The following is a 24,837-nucleotide window of genomic DNA, read 5'->3' on the forward strand; positions in this document are numbered from 1 at the left end:
ATCGATTTGTTTAAGTTTAAGCGAGTTGGACTGGTCATATATGGCGACTCAAATTAACACATCTAATCTTTTTGTCAATTTGGATTACATATTCTGTCCAAAATGACTATGGGACAAGAAAATTTGGGATGGTTTGTTAGACACAACTACGATTAAAACATGTATTATTTTAGTTTGATTTGATAATTAAATAAATTATTAAGAACAAATAAATAAACGAATCAACAACAATTTTGAGTTAGGCGAGCTTGATTATGAACCTTTATTTAGCTTAGATTATCCAACACATCGAATCTTTGGACAAATTATGACTCAACTCTCTTATTGTTACAATCAGTTTTAATCTGTCGAATTTAACTCGACTTGTTAATGCAAATTGAATTGTTCAAATGTTTTAACAGGAAAACCAATTTTAACGGTAAAGTAGGTAACATCGTGAAGGGTTTAAAGTTGAATTTAGAGAGATCTTATTTCAGAAGTCTAAGTATTTATATTTACAAGAGTAAACAATAAAGGCGCCCATGGCCTAATGGATAAGGCGCTTGACTTCTAATCAAGCGATTGTGGGTTCGAGTCCCACTGGGCGTGTGCTCATTTTTTAATAATACTATAATCCAAGTGCTGGCTTTTAACAAAAGGAATTTAAAATTTATATATTAACTTACGGTGTAAGCAAGTAAGATACTCTCACCCAATTAGTACCAAGCTCGATATACTATTTATGTAAATAAGAATCCCCTTCATTATATAATTTCTTTATACAAATAGATATAAAATTGATGGGGCAATTTTACAAGTATATTTTGTACTATAACCCTTCCTATCCCAAATATGTCTATAAAGAGCAGATAATAATTGTATTAGTGTTTATAATTGATGACTTTTGTGTAATATTAATTGTTAGATTCTCGTTGTCTCTATGAAATATACATTTCGGTTCCATTGCCAAGAACTAAAGTAGCTAGTTGAGGAACGAAAGAAATAATGGTAGGAAATAAACAAAAACGAAGAGAGAGAACTGACGTTTATTCACTTCTTAAATATCCAAGGGATCTTATACATTCCACTTGGAAAAAGAAGAAAAAAAAAGAAAGGAAAATGGTGTACATGTTATTGGAAGATCCTTTTCTGAACAAACTATACTCCACTATAAAAAAATCTTTCAAAAATGCTATTCTTTCTTTTGCTGATCACTGCAATTCCCCAACAGGTGCTTCATTCAGCCAGAGGAAATGGATGAAATCATACAACTTTGCGCTCACACTAACCTGCTCAGTAATTCAACCAAAACCAACAAATTTTTTTGCAAAAGAATGCTTCAGCCAGGGGGCATATGGAGTACATAATCAATCTGTTTAACTGAACCCCACATTTTCGACATGGAGCATACACACACACAATTATATACTATACAAACATATACGTGTGTGTGAGAGAGAAATCCTTAAATTTTGAACCCATAATTTCAAAAATGTGATGAGATCAATGGTAAGAACATTAAAGGTTGAATCCATCAAAATTACAAGTTGTACAAGAATTTGAATATTGTATTTCTCATCAGCAATACCTTGTATGGTGTTGGGTTCAGCTTTCTCATGTGATCCGGTCGCATTTGCTCCAGTTGTTTAATACACCGTTCCCTGATCTCCCTCAAGGGAGGTAGGTCTTCTCGTGTTTTATCTTCAGAAATGATAAAAACAACATCAATTTTTCCATATTGGATAAATTTTTATAAGAGCAGTTGATTTGGAGGCATGGCTCTTCGGACCATTTTCACCATTGAGAAAACTGAAGTATACTTTTTGTAAACTTTAAAACTAGAACGGTAAAGAGTGCTATGAGTCCAAATCCTAGCAGAGAAAAAAAAACATTAGGGGATTTTTTTCTCATATGCCTAAGTCTTGATGAGTAGAGTTACCTAGTACTTGTACTAGTGGGAGGTAGCAACTATTCAGTGGAATAGTCGAGGTGTTCGGAAGTTGGTCTAGACACCACCAGAAAATAAAAGAATAGCACAAATATTTTAAGAATTTGACACAAGTACCATTACATGAAGCAGAATTGCCAGCAAATGCTACAGAAATTTAATATTTCAACAACAGTTTTCCCCCTTTTTTATTGTGGAAATGAGACAAGAAAAAAAGTATACAGTCTTCTTTTTGGTGGCATAGCAATAACTTGCAAAACTAACAACATGTAACTCATTAACACAGCATCCAATGTATTTTGAAATTGACAACTGTAGGGTCACATTTTTTCTCAGAAAATTTTCCAGCTTAAAAGTTACTATAACTCTAGAGAAAACAAGTCTCACCTGAACTTCCAGGCCAAAAACACTTTAAAAGCTCCTCAACACGCTGGGGTACAACATATGCCCTTTTAGATTCACTAAATGGATGACGGCACAAAATTCGTTCACCTACCTGTCAATATTTCTTTCTTTGTTAACCATTGTATACACCAGATAAATCTTAAGGACCGCATTGAAAAAATAAATAAAAATAAAGTACCTTGGGAAGTGGTTCATTTTCACCGGCCATTATGTCGACAAGGGGGTAGCCTTCCTTTCCATACAATCTGAAACATCGCTTTTTACATGGAATAGAGACCTAGAAAGGAAATAGAATGAACCTCCATATTCATGGAATAGAGAGGAAATAGAATGAAATCCATATTGGATCTCAAATGCCTACAGAGTGTAGCATAGCTTCAGCAAACCTTTGTAACATCTTCAGAAAGTTTGATCCTTGGTTGATTATTTATCTCAACCAACTTGAAAACAACACCTAGAGCGGGCTGTGCGTAACAGGTAACCAAATGTGTTCCAATACCAAAAGAATCAACCTCGTGCCCCTGTTTAGGAAGTAAGTCAAATTATCTTCCTTTAATCAAGGGCAAAATCGGAAGGCAGTGCATATAAATGCATGAATTCAAGCTATAGCTCAAGAATTAAAGGTTATAAAAATGAAAAGGTGTCCAGTTGGGAGTTTGTACTCATGCCTCAGAATTTTTAAAACAATGAACATACACTAGGAGGTAATGCAAAAAGAAATAGAAGATTTTATTAGCATATTTTACCGATATATTCTTGCATCATTTTTCCCCGGTCGACTCTTAAGTGCTAATCATGTAAGCGAAACTAAAATGGACGTGAACCGCCATATCTTTAATTACTTAACAGTGTGTATGTTACTTAATACTAGGGATGGCAATGAGGCGGTGCGGGTGCGGGGCGGGGCGAGTTTGAACGTTAGCGGGGCGGGGCGGGTTTGAGAGTTTGCGGTTGCGGGGCGGGTTCAATTTTTAAATAAAGAAATAACGCGGAGCGGGGCGGGGAGCGGATGGGGATTTAATTTTTTGAACTAACAAAAATAAAAGGCTAAATATTAAAACACTAGTCCCAATTTCACTCAGACTTAAAACGGGTCATCTCTCTCAGACGCAGAGACGCTCCTTAGTCCTCTCGCAGTCTATATGGAGCAGCTTCTTAGTGAATAGGTACTCGTCCCTCGTCCACACTGAATTTCTAGACCCAATTCGACGCCCCCACTGAATTTCTCCTAGTCCGCATCGTAGTAGACTTCATCCTACTACTTTGGAGGCTTTAATGTGTGCTCGCACTTGGTTATGGAACGAAATAAATGGTAAGTGATTTTTTCAATGACTTGTAATATTAATAGTGATTTTCAATTTTTAATACTATATATGTTTCTTTTTAAGTTTGGCTTCAACGGTCGACAAAGTTTCATGTCCAACATTACTTGACGAAGAGGAAGAGCCGGATTCAAGTTGGCTTACTGGTCGATAGAAGAGGAAGAGAATGTCATTTGTTGATACAATTTCTTTTTGATTCAAGTTGGCTTACTGTAGTTTGTTGATACAATTTCTTGTGGTTTTGTAATTTGAATTTGATAGATTTTGTTGAGTATAGACCTTGCTGTCTTGCTGAGCAGTTCAGATTTTGTGGCTTACTGTAGTTTGTTGATGCAATGGTTTATGATCATTGCAATGGAAAGGGGCAATGGATGATCTGAAATATCTGAATCAGTTGAACTCAATAAAGCTACTGCTCCTATGCCTTTTGAGATGTGTTTTTGCTTCAACACTGGATTCAAAATTGAGGATCAGCCTTGTTGGTTCTGGCAATATTAAGTTTTCAAGTTCAACCTCTAGTGTTCCAACGCATTTGCTATATTTCCTTTGTAGCTTAATTGACACAATATTAATCAATAATATGTTTGTATATAGGATTCCTACTCCAGTAGTTAACTAACTGAGGTGTCTTTATTACTACTCAGCTTGTTTCAAAAATATAATGTTGTGATTGGCCTATTCTCTTTAGTTCAAAAACAAATGGTACTATTGCCTTTTTTCCTTCTTTTCAGCTTAATCACGATGAATGCTACAGAATCCAAGTGAATCAGTTTGTTTCTACTGTTAATCTTTTAATGTTAGGATCCTTTGGCCTTATTTGGAAAAGTAAAATCAATGATGAGTCATTTTCTAGGATATGTACAAAGTAAAATAAGAGCATGTGCATTTTCCTTCTAGTGGAAGTAAGGAAAGAAAGGGGTTTTGAATATAAAAATTGTGGGACTCAATAAAACCCCTTTTGTAATGCAAATTGTTCTATAGGGAAAACCACTGGATTTAGAGGCAAAAGATGGGAATTTAAGAACAATTTGGATATAATTAATTGTTTTGTTAAAAAAATCAGATTTAAGTCTAGCTTTATAAAAAAGAAAGAATTTTTATAAAAACAAATTTGCGGGGCGGGTTTAAATTGCGCGGGTTCAGACAGAACCCGCACCGCCTGCCATTCCTACTTAATACCTAGCTCACCCCTCACTGCTCTAGTTGCAATGTTTACCATCCAAAACGCTCCCCCCACCCCCCCCAAAAACCCAAAATCAAGAAAGATGCCGCTTGCTGCCCTTCACGCATTGGCCTTTACGGGAACAGGAGACATGATAAAGATCGAATAACATAGGACAAGATTCTGTTATTATGCCTGTATTATATTCCTGATGCTCTAACCTGTTTATTTAGTGCATCCAGTGTTTCCTCATTAAGGTCATTGCTAGCCGTGATGCTCATCTTTCCAAAACCAGACACTCCAAACACCTTTTCAATAGTTTGAAAGAATTTCCTGGCTTCACATGACTGATAAGCAAGATCACCAGAGTCTAATCTAATGCCAACTGCTCTATACCTGCAAATATAACGTAAAAACAACATAAAAAGAATATATATATAAGGCATGGCCGTGTTCCAATGACCACAGTAGAAATACAAATGCAACAATAAGAAAGACTTGGTCAAACAAACTATGGTTTCAACTAAAACAATAAATCCTCAGAGGAGAGAACAATTGATTAGGACAGCAAAAGGAGGTAATCATGCTGAGTTCTTATAATTGGCATAGCCCTTATAATTAAGAAAGAAAACTGTGTGCTTTGTCGACCAAGCAAAGTGGACAATTTTCCTAAACACAATGTGCTAAAGGGAAAGAATTTTCCATAACCTAAAAAAAATGTGCTAAAGGGAAAGAATGACCTTGGATCTCTAAGGAGATTCGCAACTCCTTTCTGTTTTTCAGCTCTTTCTCTTTCTCTTTTTCCCTTTTTTTTTGGGGGGGAGGGGGAGGGAGGGGTAAGGTCTACGTACACACTACCCTCCCAGACCCCATTTATGGGATCAAACTAGGTTTTTTGTTGTTGTTGTTTTGGGGGGGGGGGGGGGGGGAATCTACATCTTCAGAAATATGTGAGATCTATTTCTAGAAAAACTGTTCTTTATATTGTAGCTAAATCATTAACTGCAAAGATAAACAATACAAAGCATGAGGAAATCAGATTAAAAATAGCACTAGGAGTTCTAGCTGCCATTTCCTCTTCCATAGGTACAATATTACAAAACTTTCAATAGCACACCTTTCAATATATTAAGCATCATATGAAGCAGCGGACATGCATGAAAGGCCAAATGTGTAAATTAAATAGAACTTATCAAGTGAAGCACTTACCCCAAATCATTTAGTGCAAGCGCAACTGCACAAAAATTTGGAACACCACTTCTCATGACCTGTTAAAGTACATGTTATAGAAGGTCAACATCAACAAGAAAGTTGATAGGATGCCAAAGCAGAATGTAATCCAAGAACAGAGTGGAAATGCACCATAATACAAATTATAAAATTAATTCAAAATAATCCTATAAGCTGAAGTTTAGGCCTCAGCTGATAACTGGGTACCATGAATATACTGTTCTCTTCCAAGTAAGTTTCCTTAGTTTAAGATACTGACGCAACTTAAATTTGTGCTTTACCAAGAACTTGTGCTCTTTCAACTACACATCCTTAGTTTATAGATAAGAAGGCCAAATCCCAAACAAAAAACAAAGTAAAGCAGTGGCATAAGAAATTTAAAGGTGCACTTACATCATAAGTGTCTACAAGGGCCAAAAAACTTCCAGGAAAGGCAAGCCCATATGAGGTGAAAGCTGCTAATTCACTTTGGTTTGTCTCACTGAAAATTCCACCTAATAAGCGTGACCCCTGAAGATAACACAGTCATCATAACAATCACATCCAAGCTCAAGAGGAAGAGAAGAAGCATCAACCACCTTCATCAACTTAAATTTTGATGATTATCAAGATTTGAGAGTTGCTCAATTTTGATAGAGTATCAATCGCTTGCAACCTCTGATAGAGGAAGGGAACAGGAAAATAAGGGAGTACGTTCAACTATATTAGAAGGATTTAAATAAAGATCTGTTCAGGAACAACGAAAATGCCCAGATAATACTCAGAAGATTTTGTTTTGTTTTGTTTTGTTTTTCAGCTTCATTATGGGAGCGACAAGAGAAATCTGCAATGGATGAAATTGTCTCCATGTAATCACTCATATTATAATAATATTTATTGAGTTTTGTTATTAATTCTGATACCTAACTTAATACTCAGAAGATTTTGTTTTGTTTTGTTTTGTTTTTCAGCTTCATTATGGGAGTGACAAGAGAAATCTGCAATGGATGAAATTGTCTCCATGTAATCACTCATATTATAATAATATTTATTGAGTTTTGTTATTAATTCTGATACCTAACTTGTTTTGAAAGTAGATAATTCGAATGAGAATGAGAGGGATGAAGGGGCACGACCTAGAACGATGTGCTACCACTTATTGTACAGACACTTGAAATGGCATGTGGACTAAACTCACTCAAGTTCAACAGTAATTTCTCCAAAAAGTTTCTTTCAAATGGGAATCACACATTGGGGATCACAAGTTAGCAATTAGCCACTTATTTAATCAACTGCTCCCCACTTCAAGCTACCACTTAGGTTAAGGTGCATTCACTTCACAAGATCAGAAAAGACAACTTATTACCCTTGCGCGGCGGGCCTACACCGATAATGAGTGAAAAGCATTTACAGCCAAACAACCATCTGAATTGGATAAACCCGCGACACTTCTTATATTAATCAAATTTTGAGTGATCATAGAAGATAGAAGCCCCAGAGTAGATTAAAATGCAAAGTAAAAAGGTGAAGCCAAAATAAAGGATACTTGATAGTAAGGGACACATGTCAAAACGCAAAAGCAGAATGAAATGGAAAATTTAGAACAAAATCTGATGACTGAAGATGGAAGATAACAATAAGCCAACAGGGACATAGCAGTTAAATTAAGTGGGTGAAATAATACCTTTAATTTATTTAGCCACGTCTTTACCAGACTAACAAAATCCTTACAAACACTAGAGCCAACATGATGTTTAAGTGATTTATCTGTGATCTCGTCTGGGCTCTGCATAATATCAGATTAAATTAGATAACAGATAACTTCTAGCCAGGGTGAGATATAGAGCAAAATATTATAAGTATTGAGCATCTAGAGACCATTATAATCCATATAGTCTGTATTTTAGTTGTGTTTATCTTCATTATGAACAAGACGAACCAGACATAACCAATCAATTGAAAGAACCAAACCTTGAAATTAGAAACCACGTATGTCGAAAACCTGGCCTCACTAGTCGACAGCTAACAACTCACTTGCCAAGAAGTGCTAAAGCCAGAAATGAAGATTGCTTTACCATATGGAAAACAAGAAGCACATACGTGGGAATTCTAATTCACATAAAACAGATTTCACTTCAACTTAATGTAAAGATGCTCGAATATCTCATTGTCAAGCAACAATCCATGACTAAGATTATCAAGTGATGCAAGTATATGTCACTGTAAGTATACTTGTTCCCCGAGAAATCTTTGTCTGGCAGCCCCTTCCAACAATCAAGGGCACTATTACAGAGTTCACATCAAAATCAATTATACGTCAATCCCAAGCCTCTATTACAGTTTTCAAGAAAAAGAAATTTTAGCAACCAAAATCAATTATTTCCCAATATCCAAATCAGACTTCTCCTACGACTATCCCAGAAGTGTTACAGAATAAATGGTATTGTGTGCATCTAAATTAACTAGGAAGAATCTAGATGATGACCTGCATCTACGGAAATAACAGTAACGGTGATGATAATAATAATTTAAGATGTGGAATGAAGGCAAACTAGCATTCATGGAAAAGGACAAAGATGAAAGTAAAAGATTTAATGTTCTAAAACACCTTTCAGTTATGCTCCTTATAAAAGGCCAAGTCTCTAAGCAAATATCATTGTGAGTTGTGTGTGACAAACAAACTTACGAAACACTTACACACTAAACATACCATTTATATTACACAGAAGGCAAAGTTGTCGCAAAGGTTCCACCTACCAGAAATGAGCTAACGAAGGCATGGGAATGTGTTCCACGCAGTGGGATTCCAAATAACTTCCCAGCTGCCACATTGCTGTCAAACAAAGTTTCCAAGGGAGATATGATCTTCATGGCTAAATTTATATGATAAAAAATTTAAATCTCAAAAAAAAAGGAAACAAGTATCACAATGTTCTGGGTTTCACATTCTTCCTATTAAAACATTTTTTTTTAAAAAGCTAAAAAAAAGAACATTAAATTGCAGCAAATACAACAGTTGAAGATAATCTCAGCAGTTAGAGTGCTTATCAAGAGAATTTATTCATCTTATTAATCAAAGCACATCGTGAAAGCAAAAGGTAAATGAAAACTTATGTTAGAATGATCTCAACTAATGTCATCCACCCATAACAAGAGCTAACATGATGTTCCTTTTGCACTTGACTCTCCGGTGTACAACAACAACAACAACCCAGTATAATCCCACTAGTGGGGTCTGGGGAGGGTAGTGTGTACGCAGACCTTACCCCTACCCTAGGATAGAGAGGTTATTTCCGATAGACCCTCGGCTCCCTCCCTCCAAGAACTCCCAACCTTGCTCTTGGGGTGACTCGAACTCACAACATCTTGGTTGGAAGTGGAGGGTGCTCACCACTAGAGCAACCCACTCTTGTCATCCTTTTTTAGAAAATGTTCAATTTTATTTCTGGAAGAGCTAACACAATTCCTTTACCTATTAAAATAAATTTTGGAACTTAATAGCTTTCGATTTTTTTCTAATAAAAAAAATTAACGAGGATGCTGACTTCTTATATATTGTGTGAGCTTGCTCTCTTGCTGGTTCATTACCCCAATAAAAAAGGAGGGTTACAGTAGGCTAGCAGTCACCTTATAACAAGTCAATTTATGATGGATCCTCACTATACATATGAGCTTAAATGAGCGACAAAGACAATGAGGATTCATATAGCCGAGCCCAACTTGCTTGGGGTTGAGACCTAGTTGTTGCTGTTGTTGTTGCTGATGGTGACTTCCTATGAACTGCTTTTTCAGAAATCTGGCAGTCGAGAGCGTTCTCAATTATACCAGTTACAGTGGCACATTTGCAATGTTATGACTGGTTGTAAGATTCTTAAATTTTTTATTCAAAATTAAAATTTAAAAAAAAAAAAAAAGGATGTCCAGAATGAATTCAAAAACTGCATCTCACTTAGAAAGAAGAATAGATAGTGGCACTATTTCATGAAAGCAGATTACAACAGGAGACTTGTGTACGGAATCACCTTGTTGCATCAAATCCTCCCATGTAGCAATATTTCGAAGCTGATATACCACCATCAGGACCCTACTTATGAAGAAGCAAAGATCACAGCAAAATTTGTAAGAGAGACCTTCCAATTTCAAGTTATCAGAAAGAAATATCAAAAATAAAAAGACCTGTGCTCTTCGAAGCCCAAATTCCAGCAGCAGCTTGGACTTTCCAGCAACAAAACGATGTCTTGCAGCATTAGTAGTGACTAGCGATGCATAGTTTATGAGGTTGACAAAAGCAGTTTCCAGTAGTTGAACCACCTTTTGAGATTCAAAAGCAATCACCAGGCACATTAAAATTGGACATAAATTTGAGAAAATGTATGGAACATAATTACTGAGAACAATGCATCCTTCACATTCAAGCATGAATAAAAGGATAATTTAATCAATACTCACAGCAATTGGCCCTTCAATCCTCATCAGCGGTACCTTGGGAAAGACAACTGATCCTTCAGGTATAGAATATATCTCAACATCTGAACAGTTAATTCCTCGAAGGTAGTCATAGAAGGCATCCTACAAAAGCCAATCACAGATGCTTATTACTCATGCACTTAAAACTATAGGTATGTCAAATTATTCTTTAAGAGGTCTTTTGGTTTAGAAATAAGTTATGTGTGGATTGTAATACAGGGCATTAATAATGCAGGGATTAGTAATACAGTGATTGTAATGCACAGATTAAACAACATCAAAAGAGCAAATGCAAGATTATAAGTAAGACTGTTTTTGCCAAAACTATCGAGATACACTTCGATATGTTTCCAAAACAACATCTGGAATAGAAGTAACAATTCGAATGGGCCACCAGTTCACTCATAGCCATTCATGCTTATAGTAATCTCATTAATCACCCGGGTTTTACACGAATGGAGATAAACATATTTCACTAAGGTATCATGAAGCAGGAAAATCATTAATCCTCCGGAATTCATGCACAAGTTTCCAATAATGACATATAAAAAAAATAAAAACAACTATTAACCCTAAAAGGAAAAAAGGATACAGGCATATTTATGTCACTAGTCAAAAATAACTTTTACACACATTAAAGCTGCTTATTTACTTTGTCAATAATGAACCTACCTCACACGTTGGGGGCAATGATGACCTGATAAAAGTTATCTCGTCCTCAGCTAATTTGAAATGAGCAATAAACTTTATGCATTCTTCTAACCCAGCGAAAATTGTGTATTCACCACCAAACGGATTCTTCCGAAAATACAAGTCAAACCTGAAATATTCAATCAGATGGGAATAAGTCATTTTGTAGCTCAGTTGTTCTTAGATGAAAAGACATTTGCTCGACAAAAAAAATAAGAATGTTAGTGTTGTAGAAATCAGTGTTATCAAAGGCGAAAAGTGCAAAAAAGCTCTAAGGTCCGTTGGGGCTTTAAGCGCAAAGCGCAACTAAAGCGTGAGCTTTAATGGAAAAAGGCACAACCGAAGAAAATGTAAAAATATGTATATGTAGTCCAAGACTAATAATTATAAGTATGAATAACAAATATATGGACAAAGAAATTGAAAAACAATTACGATAAAGCAAAATATCAGTTGTTTAATGTCGCCTTTTCAGGATTATATTCATTGGCAAAGACAAGTATGCCTTAGAGCCTTGATGCGACACTAAAGCGCCCACAAAGCGAGGCGAAGCGCTAAACGTGTTTTGAGCCTTGCTTCAGGGCTTAAGCGCGCCTTTGACAACACTGGTAGAAATTAAAAATAAGCAAATAATGGTGTCCCTCTTCTAACAGTGTTGTTCACGACTTCACTCATATAAATATGGTGGAGCAAGCAGAGATCCTGAGTTCGAATCTGAATATCATCCATTACTCCAAACGCTTTCACATGTTAGGGAGAAGCAAGAATTAGACCATACGTAAGAAGGCATGTTGCCCACATAAAATTAATAAATAAATGTTTCCTGTTTTTTTCTTTTCAATAAGGCATTGAGATAAATAAACAGTTAGAGGTGTCATCTAACTGAAAAAAAGAACTCATAGAAACATTTATGAGGTGTCATCTTCAATCGAGACAATGATCAATAACAATTTTACAGTTTGATCAACAATCCAAATCAATAATTTAATGCCAGAATTGAAACTCAATAATTGTCATTAATTCATTTTTTTTTTGAACACCAAGAAATTCTTGAGGGCCAATTGCGCTGAGGCAGAGCCAAAAACTCTGACAAGGGGATTCAGAAAAATCCAGATATACCACACCTAGGATCTGAACCTGCATTTCTCTTATCTTCAGGGATTAAAAATTTTATATACACATAAAAAGAATATTTTTTACCATATTGCTCTGTATAACTTTCTGATTAAGGGGATTCAACCGAACCCCTTCCATGCATGTGGTTCCGCCACTGCGCCAGTGGCGCATGGTTCGAACCTCGTGGATAATTGTCATTAATTCATTATATCAAACACATCAAATGCATGGTAAATAAAGAAATGCAACATAAATTAAGAGGCATTTATGTGAAAATGGGAAATGCAGGCACTCACACGGCTCGTTCATCGTGTTTTCCAGCTTTCCAATAAGAATAGGCCATAGTAAACTGATAAAGATCTGTTAAAAGAGGTGTCACCATTGGATTGGTCGGCCCACTAATAACCGCACACTTATTAGGCTGTGTTTGTTCTTTCTTCACCCCATTAGCTACTGCAGCCGCCATGATTGAATCTCCTCTACGGAGTCCTACGATTAGTAATTTATAGACGAAGGAAGCGAAAAGGGACAACCTTGTAGAACACGGTTTCGATGGAATAAAAACAAAATTGTTCTCTGGTACAACGTTAACAACTAAGTGGAGATTATTTTGTAAACTTACGATCGATGAGAGTTAATCTTTTGGCCTTTAAATGTCACCAAACAATTCCGTGCAGGTGCAGGTGCCGGTGCCTGCCGCTTCTTCCCTGCTGCAAGAAACAGAGGAAGAGAGGAAGATGGAGGCCCAGCTGTTTGATATAAGTTTCAGTTTTCGGCCTTTGATGTCACCAAATGCTACACTTCTCGCTTCTGGCTCCTATCTAACTGTTTGGGTTATTTTCACGTAAGTGACGGATCTACAATTTTAAACAAGTGAACGTAAGATTTTTCTTTTTCTTTTTGGGTAACAATAGACAGTTAGACACGATAGTCTTAATTTGTGTGCTAGTATTTTTTTTTTTTTAATATCTCTTACTGTATTTTTTTCTATATTGTTGTTATTTGCATTACTTGGAGACGAGAGTGTATCAAAACAATCTCTCTACCTGCATAAGGTAGGGATAAGACTGCGTATTACCCTCCTCAGACCCCCTATTTGTGGGATACAATAGTTTTGTTATTGTTGTATTTTTTTTATATTTCGAAATAATTTTATTTAAAATTTTTTATTTTACTCTTAATGAAATAATTTATAATTACACAAAAATTTATGACTTGTTTTATATTACAAGTTTTAAAACTCTTTCTTTATTTTTTTGAACTTTATGCTAGCCAAATTGGATCACATCGAGACAGATGGAGTGATAATTTTCAACTATAGACATAGTTCAAATGGAAATAATGTATCAGTTGAGCTCTAACTAGTCTCGGAGGATTAAACACTTTATGTGATAAAATATGGGTATAACTTGTGGCTAGGGATGAAAGCTTACCAAGATTAATAATAACATACCAGTATAATTTCATAAGTGGGGTTTGGGAAGGATAGTATACGCACAGACCTTACCCCTACCTGGCGAGATAGAGAGGCTATTTCCGATAGACCCTCGGCTCAATATAAGGTGAAAAGAGAGAGAAGGGAAGACGAAGAAGAAAGAGGAAGAAGAAAGAAAGAATAGGGGGACAAAGAACGATAAGGAAAAGGAGAAAAGGACAACAACGACAACAACAACAAAAAAAATAACAAGTAAAAGAAAAAGTATCATCAAATAGTAACAAACTGGAAAATACGATACACTGAGCAAACAAAACAATAAGCAAATACTACGGGTCAAAGAATACGAAAAAAAATAATAATAATACTAAAAAAGAATGGGGAACTCTCGATTACCTACTAGCATTTTACTCTAATCCTCGACCTCCACACCCTTCTATCCTGGGTCATGTCCTCAGTAAGCTGAAGTAGCGTCATGTCCTGCCTAATCACCAACCAAAATTGAATATAAATAAAAAAAATCATATAGAATAGTAAAATAATTAAATCGCTCCGCCTTTAATTAGAGATAAAATGGATGGAAAACATTCCATGGACCTATATTATAGGTATCCCATACCAATGAAATTTATTCCACAAAAATCTAGATTAATTGAATTTTAAATAGGAGATGGTCATGGATTCAGTGATTCAGTCCAATGTTAATCTCGGGGTCCGAGGGATTAGTGGATATTGTTATTTGTTTGGAGAATAAAGAAAGACCAAAGCCTGTCCCTTTCACTAATGACCGATCGAGACTCGTGGATCTACTTCTTCCAATTGCCACTGGACATTTCTTAATTCAACTAACACCAATTATTCTTTCTTCTTTTTTTCCTTTTTTCTTTTGTGTGTGTGTGTGTGTTTTGCGTCTGTAATGTGCAATAAGAGGCCAAGGAGAAATGGACGGTTGCCCTTCCAGTACGCTAGTAGCCAACAACATGCACAAGGTTTAGTTGATAACTATGACTAAACAAAGTACAATAAAATTTGGTTTTCCTTTTTGGCTGTGAAAAAGTCTCTTCTTATCTCCTTTTGTGGGGCTACTGTTAAAGATTACATGTACTACTATATGTTTTGGAATAACAGTCAAAACAATATTCACACAATGAAATTTTTTAAAAAGTTTAAGTAGTATACTCAGCAAGTAACCTTTTTAAATATTAATATCTTTAAGATCACTTGATAACAAAGAACTTTTTTATACTACTAGTTTTAAAGAACGGGCTTTACACGTGTAAATAGCGTCTGTTAGCGAGAAAATGATATACGATGAGAATAAACTATGTCTAATAGCAATTAATGTTCAAATAGATTCAACACACAATTGCAATGAAAAAATAAGTGTAAAACATTGATGTAATAAGTAAATCCAAATATGTTAAATATCTTCTAAATATGCAAACGTCAATACTTCGATTAATTAAGGTAGTGATATAACACTTGTATGCATTAAAATAGTAATATATATATATATATATACCTACTTTCTCCACATCATACACAAGAATACGGAAAGTTATGAAAGAAACAATGAGCTATCAACGCAAAAATAATCATGAGCTATATTAAATTAATTCAAATTGCGGTTATTATTCTTTAATGTAGTATCTTCTTTTTCTCCAAGCTTCTTGGCTTTATTTTGGTTATAGTTTTTCAGGCCCCATTAGTTTGCATATGCAGTTAGTTTTTTCCTCTTTACTGGCTATTGTTTTAAGCCCTACCTAAGTATTTTCCTCTTTTTACTATCTTAATAATCATAGTACTTGAAGAAAATATCTCCATTACTGAAAGTCCTAAACCCATCATCGCACAACATAGTCTTTACATAAGCATCAATTCTACTTAGATCCTCGTGTCCATAGATAAGAGATCTTAACAATTTTTTTTCTCGGTAATCTTTGCTAGGCAATCTCTTAGATGATTTGGGATATCAAAATTCTAGTAACAAAAAAAATAAGAATAAAGCAAAAGCAAAAGAGAATCACATATTGAATACGTTGCTATGGTGCTACGAGGATAATGAGTGAAATCATATTAGCATTTTTTACTCAAAAGGTGTATTTACAATAAACTTCTATTAACTTGCAATAGTATTGTCTAAAAACTAAATTTTCATCACTGAATTTTGCCAATAACTACTCCTTGAAAAATCACCGAAGATAACTAAAACTATATGATAAATTTATAGAAATTATAGTTTAATGGTTATGTCCCCGGTCTCAAGATTTTTCAATTTTCTTTTCATTTCTAGTCTCTTATCATTTTTTTTTGTCTCTTCTTCTTAGTAAAAATTATATCAATCGACCAGCTATCAAGGGTGGTAATTGAAATCTAATCTAAAAGGCCACCAACGAATTAATGTAGTTCTAAACCCTATCAAAAGTTAGAAAAATGTAGTTCAAAATCGTATCAAAAGTTTAAAATCCTTCAAGTTATTTTTCATAAGGACACTGCTTGCTTCTTCCTACCCTTATTTGCTTTTCAATATCTGTATCTTAAAGTATAAGCGAGTCAGTGTTCCAACTCCCGTCAATGCAACAAAATTCTCCAAAACCCTATTGATAGATAGGATTAAACACCAACATAAAGAAGAAAATAGTGTTAGAAAACTACGAACCGCAATTAAAGAAGAACTGCTATCTAAATAAATCAACCTCAAAAATAAATTATGGAATTATTATTTTTATGAAATATTACTAACCTGTTGCGTCAAGCTGTTAATCTGCAACTTATGCACATTTGCAGCAATAATTCATTACTTACATATATGTCTTGCAGTTTTCAAACTAGAGTTTAATAGGTTCCAAATTATGAGAGAGAGAAAAACGACTTCTAAATCGAAAAGGAACAAAGAGAAGTCTCCATGTGAATTTAAAGTTTAGTAGGTTTCAAATTATGAAAAAAAAGGTCTCCTAAACCTAGAAGAATAGAAAGAAGTACTAAATATTAGGATTTATTAAATATTTATTTCTAAATATTAAAGAAATAATTAAATTACTATTTGTGAAATCAAGTTTTGAAGGGTATAAAAGCCGAACAACAGTTCGATAGAGCCTTCGTGCTTTTAATATAGTATAGATAAGTGTGTATAACTTAAACTCCATTTTAAAATAAATTTTATATGAGATGCACTACATTATGTGTGAGTTATCGCATAAATAGAATGGATATTTTTAGTTGATAGTAAATTTATCCTATTTATCGTACTAGTACCGGAAGAAGAACCGTACAAATGACATTGTGTAATCAACGAATAACAATTAACTTATCCAAATCCAAAAGCACCTTTTTTTTTAAAAAAAAAAGTACTTTTTTCAAAGTTGAAGTATTTGGCCAAACTTTTTGAAAAAATATATATTTTTGAGCAGAATCAGAAGCAGTTTTGGAGAAGCATCAAAAATTAGTTTCTCTCCAAAAATACTTTTGAGAAAAATACACTTAGAAGCGGTTTTAAAAAGATTGGTCAAATACTAATTGCTGCTCAGAAGTGCTTTTCAAATTAATTAGCCAAACACAAACTGATTCTCATCAAAAATACTTTTGAAAATAACACTTTTGAGAAAAAACACTTCTATTTTTATAACTTAGGCCTAACAAGCTATTAAATGAAGAGTTAATACTAGACGTTTACTCTTCTCTATATAAAGGAAGGAGACTTTTGTTGCTTTTTAAGGGGGAAAATAAACTACTCTAAATTGAATATCTAGTACCACTAGTCTCATAGTACAACATAGATCTGCCCAATTCACTTAAGTTAATAGAGTTCATCAATGCATCTACCAAAATGACTATTTCTTCAAATGCTTGTGAAATAAAGTTCTTTTCAACCCTGAAAAAGAAAATACTTTCTATATTCCGTAGGACTCAGTGATCAGATTTGAGAAAAAACTCACAAGTCTGATACATATGCTAGTCTGGAAGATAGAATAAAAACCTGTTATAGTTTGATTAAACTACAAAATATACTGGTAATGTAAAAAACACCTTTATACTGGTAGTAGTGTATATAACTTGATTCCTTACTGGCACAATCTATTCTTTTAGTTTAATTTACATGCATGGTTATTTGCAAAAGATTAGCAGGAAGGGAGGGAGGAGAGCAAGATAGAGTGAAAAATGGTCAAATAGGTTTAAGGGACAAAACAAGAAAATCTATGTGGTTTACTTGTATGTATATATACATTTTTATTAGTCTCTTTTGCATGCATGTATATACTTATAAAGACAAATATCCATATTCACATATTCATTCAATTCAAGCACACATTCTTTAATGCAAAAAGATTGGCAAGTAAATTAAAGCAACTGAAATCCCCATAAGTATTTAATATTAATACTTAAGCAAAAACTGGCATCTCAAAGGTCCCAGCTAGCACCAACTTAATACTGAAAATCCACAAAAACAGCAAACTGGAAAAGCCCAAAACACCATTGTTCAAGCTAGAACTGAGATATCCCCAGTTACAATCTGATTAATACTGAAAAACAACAAAAGACACCAAACTGAATAAAAATTGGATAATTTTACTCCCCCGTCTTGTCCGCCAAGCCAATCAACTGAAAACAGGACTTAAAGAAAATTGTTCTTGAGCATACTAGAAACGGTTGGTCAAAACAAGAACCATGAAATACTATCTCATGGTGTCAAAGCAGTCCTTTTGCAAATAGGACAACAATTCTTGCCCCTCAGCCACTTTCTGATGCAATCATAATGGAATTCATGGCCACAATCAAGTTGTCCAACATTGTCCCCGTCGCCAAAAGTATCCTATACACATCCAAAGAGGAAAGAATCAGGTTGCAAGCAAGCTTAAAACTGAGGAGGACAGCTGAAAAAGTCTGGTGCTCCTTACCAAGCATACACAGCAGGAGTCATTGCTATCGTTCATGTTGGTCGATTGATACTTGTGCTGCTTCAGAAGTGTAGAAATAACTTTCTTCTTCAATCCGGTGCTTGCATCTCCCATATGCTCTTCAAGTGCCAGCAATTCCTAAAATACAAACCACCCGTTATTTGATTGACTACTTTAAACCATATCACACATTCATGTATTGCGAATCATTACCTCATAAGATAGATTCTCAGTATTAACATGAATGGCACCCTGTTGAGCTGCCTCGTGTTCATCTTCTTCATCTTCCTGTAATTTTGAGCTCTCAGTAGCAATGACTCATTTTGCATACCGTCTTACACAAAATTGCATGAAAACATATGAATGGAAGTTCTACATTTCACTTTGTCTTACACCAAAGTATGAAGTAGCATATCTAACATGCAACAACTACGACAACAAACCCAGTGTAATCCCATAAGTGGGGACTAGGGAGGGTAGTCAGTGGCGGAGCCACCTTACAAGAAGGGAAAAAATACACTGTGTAGGTAGGTAATTTTTTTTATATGTAGATATACTATGTATTGACTCCCCTTAATTTTTTTGGTATATTTACTTTTATATATTTTGACACTCAATGAAATTTCTGGCTCCGCCACTGAGGGTAGTGTGTAGGCAGACCTTACCCCTACCCTATAAAGGTAGAGAGGTTGTTTCTGATAGACCCTCGCCTCAAGGAACTGTGAAAATAAAGCAACAAACAATAGCAACAACAATGTAATATGGTAACAGAAGAGCATATCTAACATGAGAAGATTACTATTGGCAACCCTATTTTTATGAACCACAAGCTTTTAATGTTCTTAAATCGCCAATTGGAAATGAAAATAGTATTACTAACATAGTTAGGCTAAGCCGTTACAAGTTACTCATGCAAGCATCAATCATGCTGGCAACAAGTGTAGATGATATCTCCAAGTCTTAATTCACAAAATCTTATTTTCGCCAAATAACACTAAAATGAAAAGAGGTTGAATTGGCAAGTGAGATCACACTCCTTCCTTAAAATCATACTAGGTAAAGTATGCAGAATGCTGACCTCGATAACAATGGGTTGATCTCTGCGCCCCGGCTCCCTCACAGCACCAGCCTATGTGTTGAAGTTAATTGGGTGAGAGTCACCAATAATTATAAGAAAACAAAAAGTATGCTTCAGATATGCCAAAGGAAAAGAACAATGATAATCGAAGTGAGTATTAATTAATATTTCAAAAACAGTCAACAACACGTAGATATTATGAACACAAACCTATTTACGTGCAGTAAATGCATGTTAACAGCCTATGCACAAGCAAACACTTCATAAACCAAGCCACATACAACACAATATCTAGGAAATTCATTGTAGAAAATTCAACCAGATAAGAAGGTAATATGTACCGAAAGGGGCTCATGCTATATGTATATATATACTCTCTCTAAAGCATCAGATGGAATAATAGGAGAAAAAAATCATAACTTGTAGACTGCATGATATTCAACATCTTAAAGAATCTATAAGTTTACTAAAAGCATAATAATTAATCTTTCTAAAAAAAAAAAAAAAGGACGTGTACTAAAAGCAGGTAACCTAATCATAAAGTGAAGTATACTTTGATGCATAAGAACTTCAGATATAAACACATCAACGAGATGAAGTATCTCGGAAATATTGAATGCAGTGTGTACTTAGAAGGAGAGGGCGGATTGAGGGAATATTTTAAGGGAAAACTTTTCAGCACCAAAAGATGGATGGCTAAATAAACGAGAAAATCCATGTAGGAAAGAGAATGGATTGAAAGATCAGGAAATTAAGAAACTGAACAGCATTAAGTTATGATTGAAGAACTAACCGCAGACACCAGCCTATCTCTGTTATCAGCAGCAACAGTTTCCCCAATTACAAGGGGAAGTGGTGGAGGATGAATGTCATTGAACTCTGAGCGTCTTCTCAGAAAATCAGCAATTCTTCTTGTCCTCACTCCATTTGCTGTCAAATCTGTCATTGCACCACTTGAAGGCTGAATAACAGCATTAGATTGATATCTTGAAGCAGATGGAATATCACTATGGAAGTTTGTATGTTGCTCAGTGAACATCAAATCTGTAGTGTTTTCCACCAGAGCTATCCTTGAAGCTCCAGGAAAGTGTGTACTCTGAAAAGGTGGAGCTGTTGGAGCATGCCATAAGCCTTGCATTTGAAGAGAGCTCCCGGCATTATTTGCTCTAGGGACACGAGGAACTGAAGATGTCTCTGCAAAGCTTGAGTTAGTCATCCGGCGTACAGGTGAACTACGTGTCTGAATCAAAGGCTGGAGTCCAGCTGATGTCGCATTTAGCAGAGAGGACATCCTGCACGACGGAGTTGGTGAATAGCGCTGAGTATTTCCAGCAGATATTCCATGTAGGTCTATGCTTAGCTGACGCTCCGGAAGACCGAGGCTGGTATTTCTTGCGAAGTCACTCATAGTACGAGAAGTTCCAGACATGGAAATTCCTCCTGTTGTGCCCCTAGGAGCGATCTGGTTTGACTGAATAGGAACATGACGATTTCTTGGGCAATTGCTTGAGCTTGAGCTGCTGGAAGTGCTGTCACGTGCTTTTCTCTTTCTTCCGCAAATGCACTGCTGATTATGCATCACCTCATTTAGATCAAATCCAACTGGCCCATCTATCTCAGAGTCACCGCTGTCAGGAACATATGGAACATTCAGATCTATCATAATACGGATAGAATCAGAAGAAGAGCTTTCTGAATCAACTGATGTAGTCCCATTTGCAGCCAAACCAGTACCAACGCCAAGAGCGACTGGCGGGGCTGTAGCAAAATCATTGCTACCATTAGGAGTTCCGTTAAAGGCTGTATTTCCCGCATTGGAATTGTATCTCCCCATCTGAGAATGCGTAAGAAGTTATGTGGATTACTTCAAAAGGGCTAAACCACTCTATCACAGATAATTTACTGAAATTTCTCGCCGCACCTGAAATTTTACCACGAAATACAGTGTAAATGTCTATAAAACTGGCTCAAACACGACTTTGAAAAATGAAATTAATTACATTTCGTCATACCATAGTAAACAAGAATATATAGAAGGTACGCGCACAAAGAGAGAAATAAAAGTCGAAAAGGAAAAGGAAAAACATAGAAAAAGCTCTAAAATATGTGAAATCTATAAGTAAAACTCAAACGTACATCACTTCTATGTATGTCATTTGCAATGATGTAAGAACAAGTTCGATGTAAGTTTGAGTTAACAAGGATTCTAGAGCACACATAAGCTCTTATAAATTCCAAAAGTAAAACGACGAACAATCTCGTATTATCATTTCTAATAGTAGTACAATAGAGGGAGGGGATAAGATGGGTATAAGTTGTTTGTAGAACTAAGAAGAAGAATCAATATGAGTTGCTGCGCGCTGCACCATTGCCAAATATCAAGTCTTAAGCATTAGACATCCTCAAGTTTTCTTATTTTTTATGCACAAGAACAACATAACTATTTTCAGAATGCCCTTACGAGTACGTTGTCAGCAGGATATAACCTTCCATTTGTTTGAGACATGACATTGACTTCAAAAGAATGATATAGTTTTGGAAACTCAGCAATAAATAATCTTGCGTTACAGGAAATTAAAACGTTAACCGCAACATCTTCAGAGCTTATAGTTACAAGCCAAAACACACGCTCACATTTCTACTACCATCTAGGTCAGCTTCCCCCCACCTCCAACTCCACAAAACAACAACAACAAAAACAAAAACAACAAAACCAGTGAATTCCCACAGATGTACGCAGCCTTACCCAACTCCACACCAAAAAGGAAAAGATATAAAAGTAAAAGCGGTGTGCCTATAGTGTCACATTGAGGCTATTGATTATCAAGTTGACCAAAGATCAGTTAGGATATTAATTTCCAAATTAAACTTGAAGAATTTACGAAAACTGTAAAACACATGCCATGTAAAAGTTCACAAGAAAACCACTTGCCAAATAAAGAGCAAACAAATTTTAGGATGATTGTAGCAAACACACCATATAGAGACATTGAACAAAACTTCTCAGTAATCCGCAAACCACATAAAATTGACCATGGCAAATAAATCAAAACACTGAATTAAGCAGAGAACTGAAGTTGAAATTTTTTAGTAAGCTAAGACTGGATATACCACAAATCAGCCAACACCTTTGTTGCAGGAGCGTCTGAGAATCAACGGGTCTTGCCTTTGTGGCTGGTGTGCTGCAAGAAAAAAATAAGCAACTTTAGCCTCTATTCAATAAGTTTTATAATTGAGTCTCCACACAATATGCTAGAACAAAACAAAGATATGAAAACATTTCTAAAACAAATAAAAATGGAGAAGGAATTAAAGAAAACAAGGCAAAAAACACATAAAATTTCACACATGAAATATCAGAAACAATCATATTTGAGAAGTTTAAAACGTGAAAAATTAAGACCAAAGGAAGAACAGTAACACTAAAAATAAGCAGTAGACTAATTACCACATGATACGAATGATATCATTTTGATAACAAATGGAAAAGAAAAGAATGATCCACAAGCCTTATACAGCTAAAAGGAATGTATGGACCTTTTCTCTTCCGGCTTATTTAAGTGGTACACTTAACCTCTCGAGGGCAGGAGTGTAAGGAACAACCATGATTTGCCTCTTAGAAGCATAGACTAAAACTTATGGATCTAGTGGTATTAAAACCAACATGTGGTCTCGGCTTAAAATTTTAGATTCAAACAAGCAAGTTCATACAACTTAATGAGCACATCGAGCAGTGTCACGACCAAATCTGGTTACATGTTTTATGAGAATACTTTTTCAGAGATCAGACGATGAGAGCATCTGATTAAAACATGATTTCTCTCAAAAGACGAGGTGGCCAAAGAATTGAATTTTGAAAACCAAATCATCTATCAAAGCCTTAAGGCACATGATGATAATTGACAAGCCAGTGGATTAGTCAAGATGCACACACGCTGCGCGACACATATGTTGCCAAAAAAACACGAAAGAAACCAAAAATTCGTATTCAACTTGAAAACTCTTAATCTTTTTTCTGGAAGGGAGATTCTACCATAGCTCAAGCATTTAGGCAAAGGTGGAGTCGAGAAAACCTGGTGTTGTTTGGACTTACATCCTCTCTACCCCCCCCCCCCCCCACACACACACACACACACACCCAAAAACTTGCCAACTCAAGGTATAAAAATGATCTGGGGATGAATGACAGAACATTCATGACTTGAGACATCATCAGAAAACCAATTCTTGTTCCAAAAAGAGATGAAACAGGAAATAAATTAAATCCACAAAAACTCATCATAAACAAACCCGATACCTTTGGATGGGAGGTAGCAGGTATCCGATGGAATAATCGAGGTGCGCAAAAACTAGCCCGGACACCACCATTATAAAAAAAATAATCATAAACAAGCAGGGTATGTACACATGCATGAAAACCAAAAAAACTGGTGCTAACCAATCATCAAGATAAACCAACAAGATCATTCTACTGACCCAAAAAAAAAAAGACAAAGAACCAATGAAAACCATAAACAAGACTCACCATTTCTTACAAGAAAGCAAAAAAGGAGAAATGTGTGAAAAATGAAAGGCCAAAGGGAGGGGGTGAATTTATACAAAAATTTAAGCAAGTGATTGTTGTGATTAAATTTCTCAAATTTAGAGAGTGGCAAGAAAATAATTACAACCTTTTCAAGAGTGTAACAAACCAGAGAGGAGCCTTGTGTATCACCAGCTGTATGCTGATGAAGCAGAGTAGTGAAACTGCCATTTTCTTCCTCATCAGCCACCATCTAGATTACATTTATCAGATTACATGAAATATGTTATTACTTAAAATGCTGTTAACCATTTGTCTTTTGCTTAACGATTCACTTTCCTTTGTTTGGCTTTTGCTGGGCTCATTGGTCTTTGCTCTTTTGTCCAGTAAATAAATGAATACTCCATCAATTTATTTAAGTTGACTCTAAATTTTTATTTTTATTTAAAAAAAAACAATTAATTAAAGTTGACAAAAAATTATTAAAGTTGCTCTATAATTAAAAAAATTATTTCGTCATTAACAGTAGGGCTCAAGAGAACAAAGTTTAATAAAAGATCTCATGTATTTAATTAACCCATCTCCTTATATATTTGTTGGGAATGACGG

At 35.3% G+C, this 24,837-nt stretch overlaps 2 protein-coding genes and 1 non-coding gene across 3 annotated transcripts; 1 reads left to right on the top strand and 2 right to left on the bottom strand.

The window, feature by feature from the left end:
• The first annotated feature begins 515 nt into the window (after nucleotides 1-515).
• TRNAR-UCU (transfer RNA arginine (anticodon UCU)) lies at nucleotides 516-588 on the top strand. The gene has a single exon. It is a non-coding gene; the product is annotated as a tRNA-Arg (tRNA).
• Nucleotides 589-1,010: 422 nt separating this feature from the next.
• On the bottom strand, nucleotides 1,011-13,155 carry LOC104104548 (nicotinate phosphoribosyltransferase 2-like). Its single transcript, XM_070185689.1, has 15 exons — nucleotides 12,595-13,155; nucleotides 11,165-11,312; nucleotides 10,475-10,594; nucleotides 10,202-10,336; nucleotides 10,048-10,109; nucleotides 8,783-8,858; nucleotides 7,710-7,811; nucleotides 6,440-6,556; nucleotides 6,026-6,084; nucleotides 5,038-5,212; nucleotides 2,719-2,853; nucleotides 2,511-2,609; nucleotides 2,315-2,423; nucleotides 1,568-1,680; nucleotides 1,011-1,268 (listed from the first exon to the last, which is right to left on the bottom strand). The coding sequence occupies exons 1-15, from the start codon at nucleotides 12,762-12,764 to the stop codon at nucleotides 1,191-1,193; spliced, it is 1,698 nt and encodes a 565-aa protein (XP_070041790.1). The 5' UTR covers nucleotides 12,765-13,155; the 3' UTR covers nucleotides 1,011-1,190.
• A 4,948-nt stretch (nucleotides 13,156-18,103) lies between these two features.
• On the bottom strand, nucleotides 18,104-24,578 carry LOC104104547 (E3 ubiquitin-protein ligase MBR2-like). Its single transcript, XM_009612657.4, has 7 exons — nucleotides 24,377-24,578; nucleotides 22,818-22,888; nucleotides 20,500-21,627; nucleotides 19,707-19,757; nucleotides 18,842-18,916; nucleotides 18,629-18,766; nucleotides 18,104-18,543 (listed from the first exon to the last, which is right to left on the bottom strand). The coding sequence occupies exons 3-7, from the start codon at nucleotides 21,538-21,540 to the stop codon at nucleotides 18,412-18,414; spliced, it is 1,437 nt and encodes a 478-aa protein (XP_009610952.1). The 5' UTR covers nucleotides 21,541-21,627; nucleotides 22,818-22,888; nucleotides 24,377-24,578; the 3' UTR covers nucleotides 18,104-18,411.
• Between the last annotated feature and the right edge of the window lie 259 nt (nucleotides 24,579-24,837).

The sequence above is a fragment of the Nicotiana tomentosiformis genome, chromosome 9 (assembly GCF_000390325.3).
Source record: "Nicotiana tomentosiformis chromosome 9, ASM39032v3, whole genome shotgun sequence".
Classification (NCBI taxonomy): domain Eukaryota; kingdom Viridiplantae; phylum Streptophyta; class Magnoliopsida; order Solanales; family Solanaceae; genus Nicotiana; species Nicotiana tomentosiformis.